This window comes from Oculina patagonica, chromosome 14 (assembly GCF_052425735.1).
Source record: "Oculina patagonica isolate OP01 chromosome 14, crgOcupat, whole genome shotgun sequence".
In the NCBI taxonomy this organism is placed as follows: domain Eukaryota; kingdom Metazoa; phylum Cnidaria; class Anthozoa; order Scleractinia; family Oculinidae; genus Oculina; species Oculina patagonica.
This window is the reverse complement of record NC_135771.1, coordinates 4,967,951-4,987,542: the sequence shown is the minus strand read 5'-3', so window position 1 is coordinate 4,987,542 and position 19,592 is coordinate 4,967,951. Positions and strand designations below refer to the sequence as shown.

The 19,592-nt window shown below is 39.3% G+C and overlaps 1 protein-coding gene across 26 annotated transcripts in view; it reads left to right on the top strand.

Annotated features, from left to right (window-relative positions):
• Positions 1–19,592, top strand: part of LOC144638083 (uncharacterized) — an 85,027-nt gene that overhangs the window by 40,048 nt on the left and 25,387 nt on the right. For 12 of the 26 annotated variants that reach the window (XM_078497190.1, XM_078497188.1, XM_078497191.1 and 9 more), the window contains 30 exons: positions 241–399; positions 615–662; positions 990–1,022; positions 1,158–1,439; positions 1,844–2,011; positions 2,896–2,928; positions 3,287–3,568; positions 3,657–3,827; positions 4,385–4,414; positions 4,630–4,911; positions 5,245–5,403; positions 6,250–6,297; positions 6,887–6,919; positions 7,814–8,095; positions 8,546–8,713; positions 9,190–9,222; positions 9,685–9,966; positions 10,678–10,845; positions 11,267–11,299; positions 11,757–12,038; positions 12,805–12,966; positions 13,569–13,613; positions 13,895–13,927; positions 14,505–14,786; positions 15,585–15,749; positions 16,631–16,663; positions 17,094–17,375; positions 17,973–18,143; positions 18,339–18,374; positions 18,969–19,250. In XM_078497190.1, coding sequence (XP_078353316.1) covers positions 241–399; positions 615–662; positions 990–1,022; positions 1,158–1,439; positions 1,844–2,011; positions 2,896–2,928; positions 3,287–3,568; positions 3,657–3,827; positions 4,385–4,414; positions 4,630–4,911; positions 5,245–5,403; positions 6,250–6,297; positions 6,887–6,919; positions 7,814–8,095; positions 8,546–8,713; positions 9,190–9,222; positions 9,685–9,966; positions 10,678–10,845; positions 11,267–11,299; positions 11,757–12,038; positions 12,805–12,966; positions 13,569–13,613; positions 13,895–13,927; positions 14,505–14,786; positions 15,585–15,749; positions 16,631–16,663; positions 17,094–17,375; positions 17,973–18,143; positions 18,339–18,374; positions 18,969–19,250 — 4,467 coding nt within the window. The remainder of the gene's footprint in view (positions 1–240; positions 400–614; positions 663–989; positions 1,023–1,157; positions 1,440–1,843; positions 2,012–2,895; positions 2,929–3,286; positions 3,569–3,656; positions 3,828–4,384; positions 4,415–4,629; positions 4,912–5,244; positions 5,404–6,249; positions 6,298–6,886; positions 6,920–7,813; positions 8,096–8,545; positions 8,714–9,189; positions 9,223–9,684; positions 9,967–10,677; positions 10,846–11,266; positions 11,300–11,756; positions 12,039–12,804; positions 12,967–13,568; positions 13,614–13,894; positions 13,928–14,504; positions 14,787–15,584; positions 15,750–16,630; positions 16,664–17,093; positions 17,376–17,972; positions 18,144–18,338; positions 18,375–18,968; positions 19,251–19,592) is intronic. The other 14 variants (XM_078497210.1, XM_078497202.1, XM_078497208.1 and 11 more) reach the window with 11 other exon arrangements.

The following is a 19,592-nucleotide window of genomic DNA, read 5'->3' as shown; positions in this document are numbered from 1 at the left end:
CGCGATGTGACGTGACATGGCATGGCGTGAAGAGACATGACTTGTCTTGACGTGACTTCAAATAACGTTACATGACTTGACATGACTTTTTTAGGACGTGTTCTGTACTTTTCTGTACGTGTGGCATGTCATGACATGATGACGTGCGTGACGTGACGTGAAGTGACTTGACATGACTTCAATTAACGTCACATAACTTGACTGACGTTATTTTTCATCTGTTGTTTTTTTTCTTTATAGGCAAGTGCAGGAAACGAACGACATCTCGTTACTGCTGTGCCTTCCCGTTCAGATACAAAGGACGTAGATACAACAGTTGTACATCGAAAAACCACAAACGACCATGGTGCGCCTTAACACACAACTACGATCGAGACAAGAAGTGGGGAAATTGTGCTGGTAAGCTTTAGTTACTTAATAAGTATCTTTTGTGGTTCTGTTTTATACTTCGTGACAGGAAGAAAAAAGGAAGTGACGAAAATCCAAGTAGCCGGACACGGAAGAAAAGAACTGGTATTTTTGGCCAATCAGTCAAGGGTGAATCGAATACATTTACAACTGGAAAAACCTTTTGTAGTACCTCTCGATGATCATTTTTTCTTATAATATTGCAGGAAGACGACCTATCCGACCTGTCCGTCCAGTGGTTCGACCAACGAGAGGTAAGGGCTAAAGGCGGGCAACAGGGGGTCTGAACCTCCCGCCTCTCGTACCTTCTATTCCCGGTTCCCGCCTGTTTCTTAGTGATTCCTCTTCTTTTTGCCATTTATTGCAAATACTTACCAAATGTTGCGAATATTTTTTCAATCCCGCTTCCCGCCCTATCTGCTCCCATCTCCCGTACCCCTCCCGCCCCCCTGCCCTCCTCCACCCTAAAGGTACGATCACTAATTCATCAAAGCATGCTGAATATTATGTCATCAAAGACGTGCCTTGTTTTTGTTTTGATATTTTTTCTTTAATCTTGAATTTTTAAATCTCTTTTGTAGGAAGAGTGATCCGAGTTTCCATTGGATTGAGAGGTTAGAGCATATTTTTTGTTTCAGAATGTGTTCAGCTAACTTGATGAAATTTACCCATTTTTAAATGCTTCTATATAAACCAACACGGCCTTGGCTAAGCGTCTCATTCATAAATGAGTTCTTTTTCATTTTCAGCAAGGGGCATTGGCTGCTATAAGGACACAGGCCGACGAGCCATTGCACCTTTGGAAGGCAGAAGTCGTCTTCTAAAAGGACATTACCGCCGAAGAAAGTACGCTATTCAAAAATGTGCTCTGGCTGCTCAGAAGCGAGGCTATAGAGTATTCGCGGTACAACATCAGGGATGGTGTGCATCAGCGAAATACGCTTATCGAACATATCGCAGATACGGGAAATCTAACAGATGTAGGAATGGAAAGGGAGGGCCTTGGGCCAATGATGTCTACGTTCTGAAAGGTGAGTTTTATAAATCGTGTTTGTGAGCTTTAAATTGTTTAGTACATAGGATCCTAGTCTCTTTCGCATTCGTTATTTGGCCTGTCACGCAACGCAGCAGTTATATACTTTTTCTGAAGAAGAACAGAGAAGCGTTGCGTGACGCTATTAACAAAGACTGCGAAGGAGAGTAGTTAGAAACCTATAAATTCAACCCGACACCAGAAGACCACCGATATCTTGTTGAATAAACAAAGTAGCCATGTTAAAGGAGTTTTTAAAAGAGGAAATGACTGACGAAATTGTGTGGGGGCGAAAAAAAATAACTTCGTGGACATGCTAATATGTATCTTCAGTTTATATCCTCAAATACGTGTTTAGATAAAAGGTTACCTTAACTTTTAACTACATACTCTCTTTCCCAGGTTCCTGTCGCAAACGCACTACTCGCAACAACTGCTGTGTGTTCCCGTTCATTTATCGCGGCAAACGATACAACCGCTGTACAAGAGTTAACTCCAGGCGCCCCTGGTGTGGCATCACTCCAAATTACGATGTAGATAAACTGTATGGCTGGTGTAAAGGAGGACGAGGTAAGAAGCTTCTTCGCCATATTGGAGCTAATCTTCATCCATCTTAAAGGGACACTGTCACGGGAATTTTAATGCTTTTTGGTAAAAAGAACTAAAATTGGCGAAAAGATCTTCTCGTACATAGAATGCACCTATGGAGATATTAAGTTAATTGTTGTTGAAGGAAGAAGGGAGTTATAATAATTTTTAGGTGTTTTTCCAGTCCACAAGGACAAAACTTGAAAAAATCAGCCTGACTTTTTCAAGTTGAGATCTAAAGTTCCTGATGGCATCACAGTAATATCACTTGTTTATCACTTCAGTACACTTGCATGGTGATTTTTAACAAAATTGCTCCACTATTCGTAGTCTCCATATGTCTTTAGGCTCTTGATTTTTTTAAGTGAAACTGGTGACAGTGTCTCTTTAATCTTCCCCAATCTTAAACATCCTTGATTCTTTTTGCTTTACTATTACGTGTTTGGTGTTTGACTACCTAGTAAGCTTTAATTTTCAAGGGCCTCCGTTGATTTGAAAATTAATTTTCCATTAGCCTGCAGAGCAGGCGTTTTCGGTGGGTGAGCGCCGCTTGAATTCAACAACGTGAGTGAAAAAGGGCGGGAAGGGGACGATTGGCAGATGTTTTAAAAGACTCCGTTCGTCCACGATCGGAGTTTTCCAAACGAACAGTGACTGCGGACAGGCCCCTCATTTGCTTTTCAGTCTGACTACCACCCCCTTGTTCGTTTTTCCTATCAACCCAACCCTCAAAACACTCGATGGAATATTCAGCGCTCGCTCTTCCAAAATACACTTTTATTGCAGGCTAATTTTCCATATCTTATATATCTTCTATACTTTATAAAGCTTTTTTGAGTTTATTAACTTTTCTTTTATCTTTGCAGCACGACCTATCAGAGTCACACCGTCATTAAGAGGTAAGTTGGTGAATTAAATAAATAAACAAATAAAGAAATTAAAGAGGAAAACGTTGGAAACCATTGACTTTGTTTTTCATCCCAGTGGCTACGACGCGCAGTGGAGTATTTTTGACGAAAATCGAGGTGTGTGGATAGCCGAAGAAACACTGTCTCGAGTGTTTGATATATCTTCTCAATCAAAACAAAAGCTACGGAGCAAACGGAGAAATAAATTCGCAAAAATCAATGCTTATTAAACCCGGGTGTCCAACCCTTCTTCACGGTTATGACTTTCTTTGTTTTAACTACATGAATTATTATTGAGTTTGAGAAGAGTTTTACTGAGTTGAGAATGAATCCTTTACTTTAATTCTAGTCCAGAGCATTGGCTGTTTCAAAGACACGGGGAGAAGAGCAATCCCTCAACTTGACGGTAAAAGCCGACTTCTTAGAGGTAACTATCAGAGGCGACGATATGCAATCCAAAAATGCGCACTGGAAGCGCGCAGGAGAGGCTACAGTGTCTTTGGTGTCCAACATGGCGGCTGGTGTGCATCAGGACCGCGGGCTCACAGAACGTACGCAAAGTATGGACGATCAAACAGATGTAGGAATGGCAAGGGAGGACCATGGGCCAATGATGTCTACAGAATCTCAGGTTTGGAAGTGTGTTTTGTGAAATCTTTTAATTAGTTTTTGTAGGATTATGTTTTTGACTTGTTTTATTTTTCTACACAAATTATCAGGCAAATGCAGAAAGCGTACTACGCAAGGAAACTGCTGTGTGTTCCCGTTCAGGTATCGCAGGCGCTTATACAGGGGTTGCGCCAGGAATCGCCGCGGTCAGCAATGGTGTGCGCTCACTCCTGACTACTCCAGAGACAAACTGTGGGGGTACTGCAGGGGAGGAAGAAAACGTAAGTGTTTTATATACACTCGGGGTGATAATTTATTTGTTTTTGGTGATTTCTCGTTCTAAATACTGCTACTAGCAGCTACTAGCAGGTAAAACGCGAGAAATCCTATTGATTAGAACCTCATGCAAATAGAGCCTTGAGTTTTAGAAATCGATAAAATTCGTCAGAAATACGTATAACAATCGATCAAATTCTGGCTTGCAGATTTCACAGTATAAAAGAAAAAAAGTGTTGCAAAGATGAGCACTCTCGCAAATACCACCTTCTTCGTCTTCGCCCTAAAAATCAACACCTTCCTGTCCCCCTCCTGCCACCCAAACTACCCAAGGCTAATTTCCAGGTCTTTAAGGGTTACAAAGAGAAAACCTGTTGAAAGGAAAAGCACTCCCGAAAAAACGCCTCCCCTCTCGCCTCTTTTTAAAAAGCCGTTTCTCCTATCCCCTGAAAAAAGCTGCGCAAGGATTATTTTCTGAAATTTTAAGTACTTGTTATAAATGCATCTGCACTGTCAACATTACCACTTTATCTTTCTCTTCTGTATTTTATTTCCTCTGCAGCTGCTCCTATTAGAATTTCTGGCGTCACAAGTAAGTAGACATGGTCTTATTGTAAAGAAAACCAACTTTATTTTGTTGCATCAGTTGCATCCATCTTCGGCCGGTCTACTGTTGTTTGCAACTGCAGATGGTTGCAGGACATCCAAAACACGTCTTGTAAATTTGAATTCGTGTGTTTACTTGAAGATTAAAAAAAACTTTTAACTTATTAACGTTAATCACTACTTTGGTTTTTCAACCTTCAGTCAAGTCCATCGGCTGTTTCAAAGACACTGGTCGCCGCGCCATTCCACAGATGGATGGCAGAGGCATTCTCGTCCGCGGCTTCTACCGAAGGAGAAGCGATGCTATTTTGAAATGTGCTCTGGAAGCCATGAGGCGCAATTACAAATGCTTTGCAGTACAACACCAGGGATGGTGCGCTACGGGTCCAAGAGCTCAGTTCACGTACAGGAGGTACGGTCGATCAAATCGGTGTAGGAACGGCAAAGGAGGCCCATGGGCTAACGACGTCTACACCATAACTGGTAGGTCTTATATTTAAAGGAGTTACCTCAGGGATCCAGATTTTTGGTCTAAACTGTTCTAAAATTAGTGTTAGGCAACTTCACCCATGAAAAACATTTTCTTTGAACATCTAAAGGAAGATATAACCTTAATTTGCGGATAGAAATCAAGCTACGGCTAAAAATATTGATTTTTTTTAATAAAAATGGACCATTATTTTTAGGTTTCCTACAAAAAAAATGTTAATTTTGGCTGTTCAAAAAACCTTTTAAAATCCGTGTCAACTTGTCTTTGCTTCATTTCCTGACGTTTTCTTTAAAAAGTTAAGGTCATTGAACGCATCTTTATTGCAGGTTCCTGCCGAAGAAGGACAACAAAAAGATATTGCTGCTCGTTCCCGTTCATCTACAGAGGCCGTCGTTACAACAGTTGTACAAGGACCCGCCACAATCGACCATGGTGCGCCATGACACCTAACTATGACCGAGACAAGAAGTGGGGCAACTGTGCAAGTATGTGTGCATTGATTAGTATTGATTTGTGATAACTGTTAAATTTCTCGTGGGCCTATCTGATCATGGCTATGTTCGATTAAAGTTTTTCAACAAAAATACCAGCCATATTTCTTGCTCGAAACCTTTTCCAGGTTATTATGATTATATAAAGAAAAGTTGAAATTGAACACCTTTTTTTCGACCTTGGAAGTGACACTATAAAACAGGGACGGCGGAGCCGGGGGGGCTGGGGGGGGGGCTTTAGCCCCCCAGAATTTCCGAAAAATAAAGACTTATTAAGAGAAGGGTCTTTTAAGCCTCCCCACTGTGAAATGACCAAAACTTTACAGAGAAAAACACTTTCTACATTAATTTACTGTTCTGCTTGAGTTTTAAAGGGACTGTGTCACGGCTGATTGAAGTTTATTTTATTTAGTTTTGCCAAATACTCGCTATGAATCCTAATGTTTGCAAAGGAATTACTTCTATGTATCTAAATGACAAAACCATAGCTTCATTGTATCCAACTTTGTCTCCCGGGCGATAAAATTTAAAGTTACAAGCAAACGAGATTTACTTTGAAAACTGTTCCGCCGGACCATTTTTCAAAAACCCATATCGCAATCCGTTTCAATCTTCGTCATTTCTGGCCATCCGTTCCTTCTTTTTTATTTACTGTGCTATCGAAATGTCCCTTCACTGTTTTAGGAGGTTATTTTTATATTTCACTAAACTTGAAGGTCATTTTCCCATGCCTTAATTTGGCTAAAATTCGTGACACAGTCCCTTTAAACTTCGCCGTTTCTTGAATTATGTTTTGTTTTATTCTATAGTATAACCAATATCCTTATACTTATCTTTCAGGAGGCAGACCTGTAAGACCGGTGCGTCCTGTGGTTCGACCATCACGAGGTACTTTTTAAACTTGTGTTCCAACCTTCAAGTAGTTGGTGAATTTTCACGACTGACTGTTGAAGATAACAAAGGTTAAATGCTTTCCCAATATTACCAATAAACTGATGATAGCAAAATGATCTAAGGCTTGAATTATCTTTTCATAACGCTGCGTCTGCAACAATAAGCTGACACACTTGTAACACATGTATGGGATCCAAATGAGTATGGGTTTTCCCGAGCTAAGTGGTTATTTTGACACGTTAATAAAGTTTCTATCTATGTACATACATAGAGGATATTACATGGTTGCGCGGAGATATGAAATTTATAATCTTCGAGTGTTCAAATCGATATCTCACGAGTGAGCGCACCGAGGAAAGATCCGAAGATGTTTCGACTTAATATCGATTTACTTTGGCTCATTCAGCATTAAAACAGGGCAAACTTGTCAGAAAATGTTTCGAAATCGATATCTTCACATGTGAAAATAACATGTTATTTTCACGTGTGAAGATATGATTTTTTCGCGCGAAAGATTTCCTGGTATTTCACTGATGTTTATATAATAAATTAAATTAATTCTTTTCTCTCTCTTCTTTTCCAGGACGAAAGGTTAGAATCACTACTGGAGTTATAGGTAAGCTTGAATCAGACTAATGAATAATTATAATAATTGTTATTATTAACCACCATAGCCTACGAGAGAGCTTAGTACGTTTATAGGGTTAACTTTTCGTCAGACCGAAGACAAAACTTTCGACGAAGGGATATAAACTCTCATCTTTCCAAATCGTAAATACGATGGTTTATTTACCTTTGATAATAATCTGGTGACACGATATTGATATAGCTTTGGACGACAAAGGTCTTATTTCTTCCCACGATTGAATCTGGTGCCCTTAAGGTGCCACTATGATCAAATGTTTGATTTTCATTTTTTTACATTGTCGTGAACAATTAGACTTTCTTACTCACCTTGCCAAATCTCAATCTATTACGAACATCAGAAGTCGTTTTAATATAACATTTATTCCAGAGAATTTACGGCCGCCATTAATCAACCATGTTCCAAAGCTTGAAAGCTTGGTTGCGAATAGGGAGAAAATGACGTCAAAGGCTCAAAAATACCTCACGGGTTGAAATTAGAATAACAATTAGCATAGAAAATTGCACGAAAAACAGGTCCAAAGTTTTTGTTGCTTTTCGCGTGGTTTTCAATACATATTGTTATTATAATTTCAACCCGTGAGGTATTTTGGAGCCTTTGACGTCATTTTCTCCCTATTCGCAACCAAGCCTTGGAACAAGGTTGTTTAATGGCGGCCGTAAATTATCGGAAATAAACGTTAAAATAAAACGACTTCTGATGTTCGTAATGAATTAAAAATTGGCAGGATGAGTTAAAAATGTCTTATTGTACACGAAAATGTAAAAAAATGGAAATCAAAAATTTGATCATAGTGGCACTTTAAATCAGTTATAAAAATTGAACAGAATCTTACTAATACGTCTCTGGTTTTCTATATTACAGCTTACGGTCTCGGGTGCTACAAAGACACAGGCCGACGAGCCATTCGTACCATGGAAGGCAGGAGTCGTCTTCTGCGCGGAAGTTACCGCAGGAGGCGATACGCTATTCAGAAATGTGCTGCCGCGGCACTAAGACGAGGCTATAGAGTGTTCGCAGTGCAACATGGGGGGTGGTGCGCTTCAGCGAAACACGCTTATCGAACATATGGCAGATATGGAAAAACTAACAGATGTAGAAGAGGAAAGGGAGGACCTTGGGCCAATGATGTCTACGTTTTGAGAGGTAAGTTTAATTTAAAAACTATTTTGCCTCAGTCTATAAATGAATTTCTCTGGCAAAGAACAAATCAAGGAAATCCTGATTCTAGCTTTTGTGCACTGTGCATTTAAACATTATCAAAGTCGTTAAAAAAGAAATTAAGCTCTCAAAACGAGATATAATTTTGTAGTTAACAAACATAGAAGCCAAAGTCACGAGTTTTATGTGTTAGTTACTGGCATCAAACAGGCATTTGAGAGAAGGAAACATGGGTCTCATTCATAGCAACATCAGAATTTTCTCAAGTGTTTTAAATACCTGGAGTGATTTATGACATTATGATAAATTGCTTAGTCGATTTTACTCCGTATTACAAAAAACACCAGATCACAAGTTTTCAGTATTTTTGTAATCCGATGTTAAAAATGAGTAACGAGTAAGTTTTGAACTATCGTTTTCTCTACTCATTACCAGGTTCCTGCCGGGCTCGAACTACTCGCAACAACTGTTGTGTGTTCCCGTTCGTCTATCGCGGTAGACGATACAACGGCTGTACCAGAACTAACTCTAGACGCCCCTGGTGCGCCCTCACTCCAAATTATGACCAAGATAAAATGTACGGATGGTGTAGAGGAGGAAAAGGTGAGGAATAAATTATCATAATTATTAGAATCATCATGACAAAAGGAAGATAAATGTATTATCATAATTATAATTATTAGAATAACTATGTGCAAAAAGAAAAATAAATTATCATAATATTATAATTACTATAAAGGACGAAAAAGTGAAATGTGTTGTATGAATTATCGTGAATTTACATAATTTATCATAATTATGACAATTATAAGAATTACAATAGTAAGACGAAAGCGTAAAATCTGTTGTACTGTATTGATAATTGTCAGTGGGCAATCAGCTTTCCAGGTTTTTTTTTTTTTCAACTCAACTAACAAATTACTCACAGGAAGTGTGCCCCTGCCTCATACGTGCCCGTATGAGGCAAAAAAATTCATTCCACGTTTAATAGCAAACAGGTTTAATAGATTTCAAATAACTCTATGTTTGGAGAAGGCGTAATAGGATAACGAATTTTTGTATCACATTTCTCTCAACAGCTCGTCCAATCAGAGTCGCACCATCGATAACACGTAAGTAGCTCGCTAAAGGGGGTGATCAAGACTCTTAAATACCAATTTGTTGCTAAGGAAAGTTTCTAACGTACTGTCATATTATGAAAACCAGACCTCATACGGATAAGCTTTTTGCGCAGGTGTGTTCCACTAAAGAGTCCTTCTAGAGTTTCAAATGACGGTCAAATTTGACAAGTCACGTGACTAGAACAGAAAAAACCCTAAAACTCAAACGGCGTATAGATTTGAAATAAAAATTAGCGCCAACAGATAAAGAACGTCCACGTGCACCAAAGGGATATTGCTTTGATCTTTTACCAAATTTTTCCAAGTGATATAAAATGAAAATGTATGGTGATCAGTCAGGAGAATTTGTATGTAGATATTGGGGCCCTAACGGTAATAACGACAGCGTGACTAGCCAAAGAGGCTAGTTCGACTGAGAACTTTTAAAAAACGTTTTTTTTTTTAACTTTTCAGTGCAGAAAGTTGGATGCTTCAAGGACACAGGTCGAAGAGCTATCCCACAGTTGGACGGAAGAAGCATCCTCTTGCGTGGCAGCTACCGACGAAGAAAAATGGCCATTCGGAAATGCGCCTTGGCAGCAGCTAGGCGTGGGTACCATTACATCGGTGTCCAACATGGCGGCTGGTGTGCATCAGGACCGCGGGCTCATAGAACTTATGCAAAGTATGGCCGATCAAACAGATGTAGGAATGGCAAGGGAGGACCATGGGCAAATGACGTCTACAGAGTGTCAGGTATCAATCAGAGTTACATAGTAGCTTGGGTAAACAGGCCTCGCTCTTCGCGAATTCAATTCGTCTCACACTAGAGAAACGTCAGAACTTAAAGAAATTCCATACTAATCACGTAGCTCTTAAGGTGTTTTCCTTGAAATAGAACTGAACCGAGATTTTTATTCAAACTTTTCCTATTGATATTTTACCTTAAGGGAACTTAAATTTTGAAATAAAGAAGAGAGGTCGCGCCGCCATATTTATATTTTTCAAAAATTCATCTGTATGCATTTTAAAGAAAAATGACTACATTCAAAATACGAGGAAAACGACGATTTTTCCTTCGCCCGAACAAAGCCGCATAAGAAAAAGCCGCCATTTTGTTTTTGTGCGCGCTAATGACGAGTAAAATTTCTGCGCAGTAAGGATGCGCAATGCATAACAGCGAAATGATCTTAAGATATCCCTGTAGTGTCTTCTGATTGGTTATTGCTTGCACGTGAAATTTCAATACTGGGTAGCAACCAATCAGAGACACTCTCTAGAGCTATGTCATCAGTCATCAGCTACGTCATCATCTACGTCATCATTATGGATTTTTTTTAGTTTGAAGCTCAGACTTCTCTTTGCGGAAAAGGGCAAAGCGCACGAAGGGAGGCTTCCTTCTCCACAGGCTACACAAAGCAAACGAAAACCAGCAAGCCTTCTCACGTTGATTTTCTTTCTTCTTAGGAAAGTGCAGGTATCGAACTACAAGAGGCTTCTGCTGTGTGCCGTTCACGTATCGCAGGCGCCGATACAGCGGTTGCGCCACAAATCGACGAGGCCAGAAATGGTGCGCGATCACTCCAGACTACAGCAGGAACAAACTGTGGGGGTACTGCAGGGGAGGAAGCAAGCGTAAGGCGTTTAGTGTTCTTATTATATAAGGTTCATAAATAGCTGTAAAGCATGTGCATTAGATGTTTTTGGAATATTGTTGGTAAACGTCACAAGGGTGTTTTATGTGTTGTATATGTTGTGGTTTAAATTTATCTTTGGTTTAAAAATTTGCAAAGCAGTTTGATTTTTATTTCTCTTTGTTTCATATTATGATAATGAATTTAAGACAATGAAAAAGAAAAATCAAAGTCGGGCTTGAAAAATTTTAAACCACATCATATAGTCTTAACCTAACTACTGGTAATTTTTCAGCATGACGTATTTATAGAGTTTATTTACCCTATTGTGTTTTGTTTCCATATACAAACTTCCAATATCTTGCCTTTTCTTAAGTTTTGAAAGCACATTTTTTATTATAATATTCCCTTTATTTCTACAGCTAGACCAATACGAGTTACAACTGGAGTCGTCGGTATGTTTATTTTCTCGTTATTATTGCTCTAACATAAGAGAAAAGCAAAAGTACCGAGAATGACTACTGTAAATTTCCGCTTATAAGCCCCCCTCCTGTTATAGGCCCATCTACCTTCAAAAAAAAAAAATTCATCCGATTATAAGCCCTCTCGGTTATAAGACCCCCCCCCCCCCCTCTCCCGATATTGTTCCAACGATTGAAAGAAATTCGACTTATTATGACGTTTAGAAGCTTAATTAAAAACGAGTTAATAGAAAACGTGTTGTGATCAACGGTGCTGTATAGCTAATTTCGAAACGTCTCGCTTATAAGCCCTCTCGGATATAAGCCCCTCCGTTGTATAGGCCCAGGGCTTATAAACCGAATTTTACAGTATGTCACTATTAAATTATTACTAGAAAAAAAAAACACTATTCTTTTCGTGGTAATATATATCCTATATACTTTTTTCTAGCTAAATCTCTGGGCTGTTACAAGGACACTGGCCGCCGAGCTGTCCCACAAATGGATGGTCGTAACCCATTAGTCAAAGGGTACTACCGAAGAAGAGCCGACGCCATCTTGAAGTGTGCCTTAGTTGCTCTAAGGTTTGGTTACAAATGCTATGCAGTCCAACATCAGGGATGGTGTGCTACAGGTCCGAAAGCTTGCAGGACTTACCGGAAGTACGGACGAACCAATCGGTGTAGGAACGGCAAAGGAGGGCCATGGGCTAATGATGTGTACGTTGTATCCGGTAAGTGTATTTTCCTTATTGTATGATTTTATTGTTGAAAGGAATGATAGTTGTGTTTTTGTAATTTGCAATTGTGTCAATTTTCGAATTGTATTTTTATTAACATATCGTGAAATAATGTCACGTTTATTAGATAGCTTTTTGATTATTAAACAAAGGCGTTCTTAATATGAAGCGGTTTTTTTTTCGTTTAAGTTTAATTTAGGTCAATAATTACAGCACTTTCAGAACAAGGCCTGTGTCACAGCTGAGTTTCGCCAAATACCCGCTATGAAACTTAGTGTACGCGAAGAAATTACTTCTACGGACCTAAATTACAAAACCAGAGCTTTATTGCAGGAATTATGTCTCCCGGGCGTTTTAATTTTAAAAAACCTTAGATAAACTTTGTTCACTGTTCAGTCAAACAGTTTTATCGCATTCCGTTTAAATCGTCTTCAATTTTTGGCCATCCGTGCCTTCTTTTGTATTTGCCGTGTTATTGAAATGCTCCTTTGCTGTTTTAAGTGGTTATTTTTAGATTTCACTCAATTTATTTGTCACTTTCTCGTTTCTGAATTTGGCTTTAAAAAAATCCGTGACATAGTTCCGTTAATACCTGCTTATGATAGAAAAAGCTAATCCAATTTTTATATGTTTTCTAACATAATAGACACGCAATACGTGCAAAGCACTATGTAGTTCTAGCTCTTTGTGCACATTGCGCGGTTATGATACATATCAACCATTAACTTGTTGTGACATTTTGTTTTACTGTAACTTATAGGTACTTGCAGAAAACGCACAACTTCACGATACTGCTGCAGGTTTCCGTTCATCTACAAAGGCCGTCGTTATAACAGTTGTACAAGAACCCGTCACAATCGACCATGGTGCGCTCTTACACCAAACTTTGATCGGGACAAGAAATGGGGCAACTGTGCTGGACGTACGTTATCCCCTTTTTTATGTTTTATGTATCCGTTAACTCGCAACAAAAAACGCAACGAAAAGTACTGCTCGATAGTTTTCTTTGGAATGGTCACACACTATGGTTTTATACACAGACTAAAAAGTTAGAATTACCTTGTACAGCATAATAAACAGTACCACATGAAAGTACTGCTTAGAAGCTTTCATTTGAATGGTCATACTCAAGTTTTTACACTGACTTAAGTAAGAATAAGTTTCTTCTGCAATACAATAATAACTTTTGTATGAGGTTAAAACCCGCGCCGGGGCTATGGGTGTTAACACGAACAGTTAACTTGCGAAAAACTGAATTTAATAATTGTTTTACCCATGAAATCACCAATTCTTAAGTTAACGACTTTGTAATGCTTTGTAATTTCGATTCAGCATATTGCGTCAACATTAATTTATTTCTTAAATGGAACTTTATGCAGTTTAGTTGCTTATAAAACTCTTTTATACTACTTTAAATAACTTTCTCCGTTATTTGATGCTTTCATTGATTAGAAAAAGTATGTTTGTAATTAAAACAAACTTGAATTGGAAAACATGTCATTTTTCCCTTTGTTTCCATATTAGGTCGCCGCCCTAAACCGGTTAAACCTGTCGTCCGTCCTCCAAAAGGTAAGCAACTCGTTATGAGTAACGCTACTGTTAGTGTAAGCTTACACGAAGTATTTCCCGCGACTTTGTCGGGAGCTGAGAAATTTCCTGGAAGAATTTCCTTATGATCCAACGTCGATTTTCGCGCTGTTGTTTTTTTATTCTATCTTTTTATTTTATGTTCGCGTTTGTTATTTTCCTTGATTTTCTTTTACTTTTATATTATTGTCTACACATGATTTTAAATGACTATAAAAGATTATTAAACTACTGCTTATAGTTTTCTTCTCGATTTTCTACAGCGAAGGTCATACAAATCACTAAAGGTTTGAAAGGTAAGTGTAAAATACTTGTATCAACTCGCAACACATTCATACACATCAGGAAAAACTTTAAAAGGCGTTGATTGACAAACCTTTCATTAGCAAAAGGACGTTGCGATAAATTAAACTGTATGTACTGACCTCGTCTGGCCGTGACTTTCGATCACGGAGTCGCCAACTTGAATGATTAGAAGAGCAGAATCTGGGGAGAGGGCCCCTGCCCCCATACTCAAAGAAGTTTTGTTCTTTTCCAAGATAACCCTTGCTTAATTACTTATTCAAGGTGACTCCACCATTTGAATCTAAGGACGAATTCAGCGCAAAATTAAACCTAAAGGGGCTGTTCACAATAGAAACTTTCTGCAGGGAGGGCTATTCGCTAACTGCATGTAGAAGTAGAAGTAGTAGCAGTAGCAGCAGCAACAGCAGCAGCAGTGAACTTTATTAACGTATACTTATTATGTCTTTAGTGTATAACTTCACTTTAAAAAGCTACTAGTTTTACTATGCTGAAGATAAATTAACAAATATTCTAGCTAGCTTAGAACAAGCAGCTGGAAAATGCTACGGGTTTTTTCTCTCCCTACAGCATACAGGATCGGTTGCTTCAGGGACACTGGCCGACGAGCCATCGCACCACTAGAACGCAGAAGTCGTCTTCTTAAAGGACACTACCGCCGAAGAAAATACGCTATTCAGAAGTGTGCCTCAGCTGCAAAGAGGCGGGGCTATAGCGTGTTCGCCATACAACATCAGGGATGGTGTGCATCAGCAAAATACGCTTATCGAACATATCGCAGATACGGGAAATCTAACAGATGTAGGAATGGAAAGGGAGGACCTTGGGCCAATGATGTTTACGTTTTGAGAGGTACGAAGATCTGCAAAGCTGAGTGTTTATAGGAAAGTGATGCTCAGGTTCAGTGAAGAATCTATGGGCTTTAATTTGTTAGTTGGCTGTAATCAACCGATAAATATCACACTTCAAACTCGCCGTCTTGTTTTAATACCATAATCCAGTGACTGAATATTAGGCAAACTTGTAAGCTAAATTGCTTACCGTTTCTAGCGACTTTTTTCAGTTGTTTCGGGGTTTCGCCCCTCGCTTACTATCAGCCGATAGAAACCTCAAGCTTGCCGTCTAATTATAGAGATTAGAGAGATTAAGTACGGCGTTGCACGGCAAACGGCAAACGCGAGCTTGCCTTTCATTTTGTTACCCTTTTATCGAATTCTAAAATAAACATCTCATAAAAATAAAACATCCCACATTCACGACAAACACTAAAACTCTCATTTCCACTGACGAACGCCAAACGGCGGACGGCAGAAGTGGAATTCTTGCCGTTCGCGGAAAAAAACAAGCGTCATGCTTTATCTCTCTATTAAGCTTCACGTTCTAACGGCAAACGTCAGAATGCTGCTGATTATGTTTAGGTTTTCTCTAATTATCGAATAAATGCATTAGAAAAATATAAAAATAATTCACTGATTAAAACCAAACACGAAACTGCTCGTTTTGATGTATAAACGGCAAACGGAAAAAGTTAGTTTTTGGTCGTTCTTGGGAAAAACAAACGTTAAGCTTAATAGAAACGCGATTTCTATGAGCTATTTTCTGAACAGTCTTCCCTATAATTCTTATTGTAATCTTTTGTTTTTCCGATAGGTTCTTGTACACGGTCTTCAACTGGCAACTGCTGTGTGTTCCCGTTTATTTATCGTGGCAGACGATACAATAGCTGTACCAGAACTAGGTCAAGACGACCCTGGTGCGCCATTACTCCAAACTATGATCAAGACAAACTGTACGGATGGTGTGCTACACGGGGAGGTAAAACAAAGATTAATTTTGATTGGACACCAAAACCGATTTCATAACAACTGTCGTTAAACCAAAACCAGAGTCGTTGCATTCAGCCAATCACAGTAAATTCCAATAACCCAATCATCCAATCAGATCTCGAGGTAAAAACGTGCAACCGCCGTAAAAGGCGGGAAACATGTCACTGTTAAGGTCGGGACACACTAGGCGGCAAGTCGCTGCGACATGTTGCCTCGTGTGACATGGTGCATTCTTGCGGCAATCTTTATCGCTGCGATTAGTCGCACGAATTCAAACTGGATTCAAACCAGTTTGAATTCGTGCGACACATCGCAGCGACAAAATAAGCGAAGCAGCCTTGTCGCAGCGCGTGTATACGTCTGCGACAAGTCGCTGCGACAAAATATAAATTAACCAATGAAGAGCGTCATTATTTTCGCCATATTTAATTGGAAAACTAGCTCACATTCCCGCTCTTCGAAATTCGCTGCGTGAGCACCGAACAAGCGCCTTGTCGCAGCGGCTTGTTTTGAAGCACTACACACGGAGCGACTTGTCGCTGCAACTTGTCGCCTATTATGACCTTTTCCAAACGAGGGAAAACATGCAACCAAACCCAAGTGCGAGAAAGCGTGCAACTGGTGCCAAGCGCGGGAGAATGAGCATAGACCAGTTGAAAGGTACAGTTGATTTTGGGTTCGCTCCTGACTGGTTGATTAGCGCTGATTGGTTGCCTTCCGTTGGTAGAGTCAAGTTTTGGAACCAATTACAGTTTTAAAGCAAACCCATGCAAAAGCGCTTGATCAGCATTATCTTTTCTCTTTTTATAAAGTAATTTGTTGTTATAAATTCGTGATATTTATTAACGTTTTGTTTTTTCTTTTTCAAAGTGCGTCCGGTGAAAATAACATCGTCGATAACAAGTAAGTGAGCTAAATACATCTACGTTGTTGAGTTTGTCTTCAGTTAAAATTTCAGTTAAATTTTCAGTGCTCGAATTCATGTTCATTCGTTGGATTGTGGGTTAGAGTGAAATCGATCGATATCTTTGTATAACCTTCAAAATCACCAAAAAGACGGTGAGCAATATCAAAGTTGACAATAAAACAAAAAAATTACAAAAATGTAACAATAAAACGAAGATAGACAAGGATGGTTTCGATGGGGGGTAAATCGTATAACGAGTCGTATAACGAAGACGAAAAATTATACACAATTTGAGACTAAATGCGCCGTCGGTGTCGTTGCTTCCTTGAGATGAGTTCGCGTGCCTGTCGCGTGCCTGTCGCGTGCCTGGTTTTTCGCTATTTAACTAGGGATTAACTTAATTTTTATCGCATTAATTCTTCCCAGTCCAAAGAATGGGTTGCTTTAAAGACACTTCACGCAGAGCCATTCCAATACTGGAAGGCAAAAGTAAACTTTTGAGAGGAAACTACCAGCGAAGAAAATTCGCAATTCGAAAATGTGCCATGGTTGCCATAAACCGTGGCTACAAGGTGTTCAGTGTCCAACATGGCGGCCAGTGTGCATCGGGACCGCACGCTCACAGAACCTTTGGAAGGTATGGCCGATCAAGCAGATGCAGGAGAGGCAAGGGAGGACCGTGGGCGAATGACGTCTACAGAGTGTCAGGTGCTTATTTAGATAAACATATAGTTTTATTGTTGTAAAAGGTTTTTCCAATTCTTGGTGATTCTGGTACAAAATTCAGATTTTGGTGGCATGAAGCGGCTAGAAGTATGATTAGCCAACGTTGGATTTTGTACTTATCGATAGGCCACTGGCGTCTCCCCCCCCCCCCTCCTTGGGTGAGGGAGGGGGGGAGAGGTTCATTTTCCAAAGTTCTTTCAACAATTTTGCATTTCCACCCTTGTTCCCTACGATTGGAGAATGTTCCTTTGTTGATCTAAAAAATATTAGAGATTACGGGTTTTTTTATTATCAATATTACTTTCTGTTTATTGACTTTAGGTGGGGAGTTAGGCTTGGGGGTTGTTTTCAAACTCAAATCCTATACCAGCTTCGCAACTTTTAGATATTAACTCTCTTAAATACCTGTTACAGTTTTCAAATTCCTTCTCATACTTGGCTTGACAAAAATATCAAAAGCTTATTTTCATTATATCACTGTTAATGCGAACTCTGTACGATTTTCTGTACTTGTTAATAAATATTTGAAGTATACAATACCAGGTTTTCATCAGTAATTCCTTTATTTCCCGAGTATAGGAAGATGCAACCAAAAAACTACATCAGGAAAATGCTGTGTGTTGCCTTTCGTGTATCGTGGACGCCGCTACAACAAATGCGCCAGGACCAAACGCGGAAGGACCTGGTGCCCAACTGGCTCGAACGTATACAAACGAAACCAACCGTGGGGGTACTGCAGGGGCGGAAAACGTAAGCATGAGCGTTTGTTTGATTGCCTTTCTTTCTTGTTTTTTTTTCCCTTTACATTGATGTTTTTCAGACTCTGTCGTAAATCCAAACTGATAACGCTTCATGGTTTTGAGTAACGCTGATTATAAATTTTTTCTTTTTTTTTTTTCTTTTTAACTATACACATTTTTAAATTCTTAAATGTTCTTTTCCCAGGTCCAAAACCCATACGAGTTACAGTTGGAGTACGTGGTAGGTATCCAGTTTTTGTTACAACTTTAAGAGACACGTGATGCATTTACTGTTGACTAAACCCGAGGTGGCCTCCCCCATAAGCCTTGTGGTTTCTTGGAGGTCTCCTCGCCCTATCTTTTTAAGTTATTTTAATTTGTATGTTTAATTCTGAAGTGGCAAATAAATGACGATGATGATGATGATGATAAATATCCCAGCGATTAAAAATCGCACTCATTGTTTGAGGATAGACCACACGTGTCAAAAAATTAATATTAATACATTATTGAAGGACTCTTACTACCCGAACGTACTAGCTGAATAAAGGTAGAAACTGCGTTAATCTTTAAACCTACTTATTACACAGTATTTTGGCCACAATTTGATGTGGCGAAAAACGAAAGTGGCTTATTTTATAAAGATGTTAAACAAGTTTTCCAAATTCGCGAAAATTAAATGTTGCGAAATATCGCTCGCCCAAAATGGGGCAAAAAATTTCGTGCAATAAAGTGTTCTCAAAATCTGCTTAGTTCCTTCAAAACTGTAACAACACAAAGCGACTTTCACTGTTTTTTATAGTTACTTTACTGATGTATTCTTTTATATAAACAGTTAAACCACTTGGATGCTTCAAAGACACTGGTCGCCGAGCTATCCCAGGAGTTGATGGTCGTTACCCAATAGTTAAAGGATACTACAGAAGAAGAAAGGACGCTATTCGTAAATGTGCCTTAGTTGCTCTAAAGTTTGGTTACAAATGCTATGCAGTCCAACACCAGGGATGGTGTGCTACAGGTCCGAGAGCTTGCAGGACTTACCGGAAGTACGGACGAACCAATCGGTGTAAGAACGGCAAAGGAGGACCGTGGGCTAATGACGTGTACAGAGTATATGGTGAGACTGAAGTTCATGTTGTGCCTTTATAAATACGCAACATTATCTCATGGCAGTAGTGTTACTTTTCGTACTGGTATACAATCTATGACACAGAAAGAAACAGCATGTCGAGATATAGCCTGAGAAAATATATAGGGCGCTTAAGCAATGACGACAGCGGCGTCGAGGACTATGGTTTTCGTCATAAACACTCTTGTTCTTCGGCCATTTCAATTTCAAAAGAAATTAAATACAAACAGCGGCAACAAACATAGCACATGGACTACGCCACAACATCAAATGGGACCATTTCCAGGCCTTAGCCAGTGGACAATGTGACTTACAGTGTAAAATAAAAGA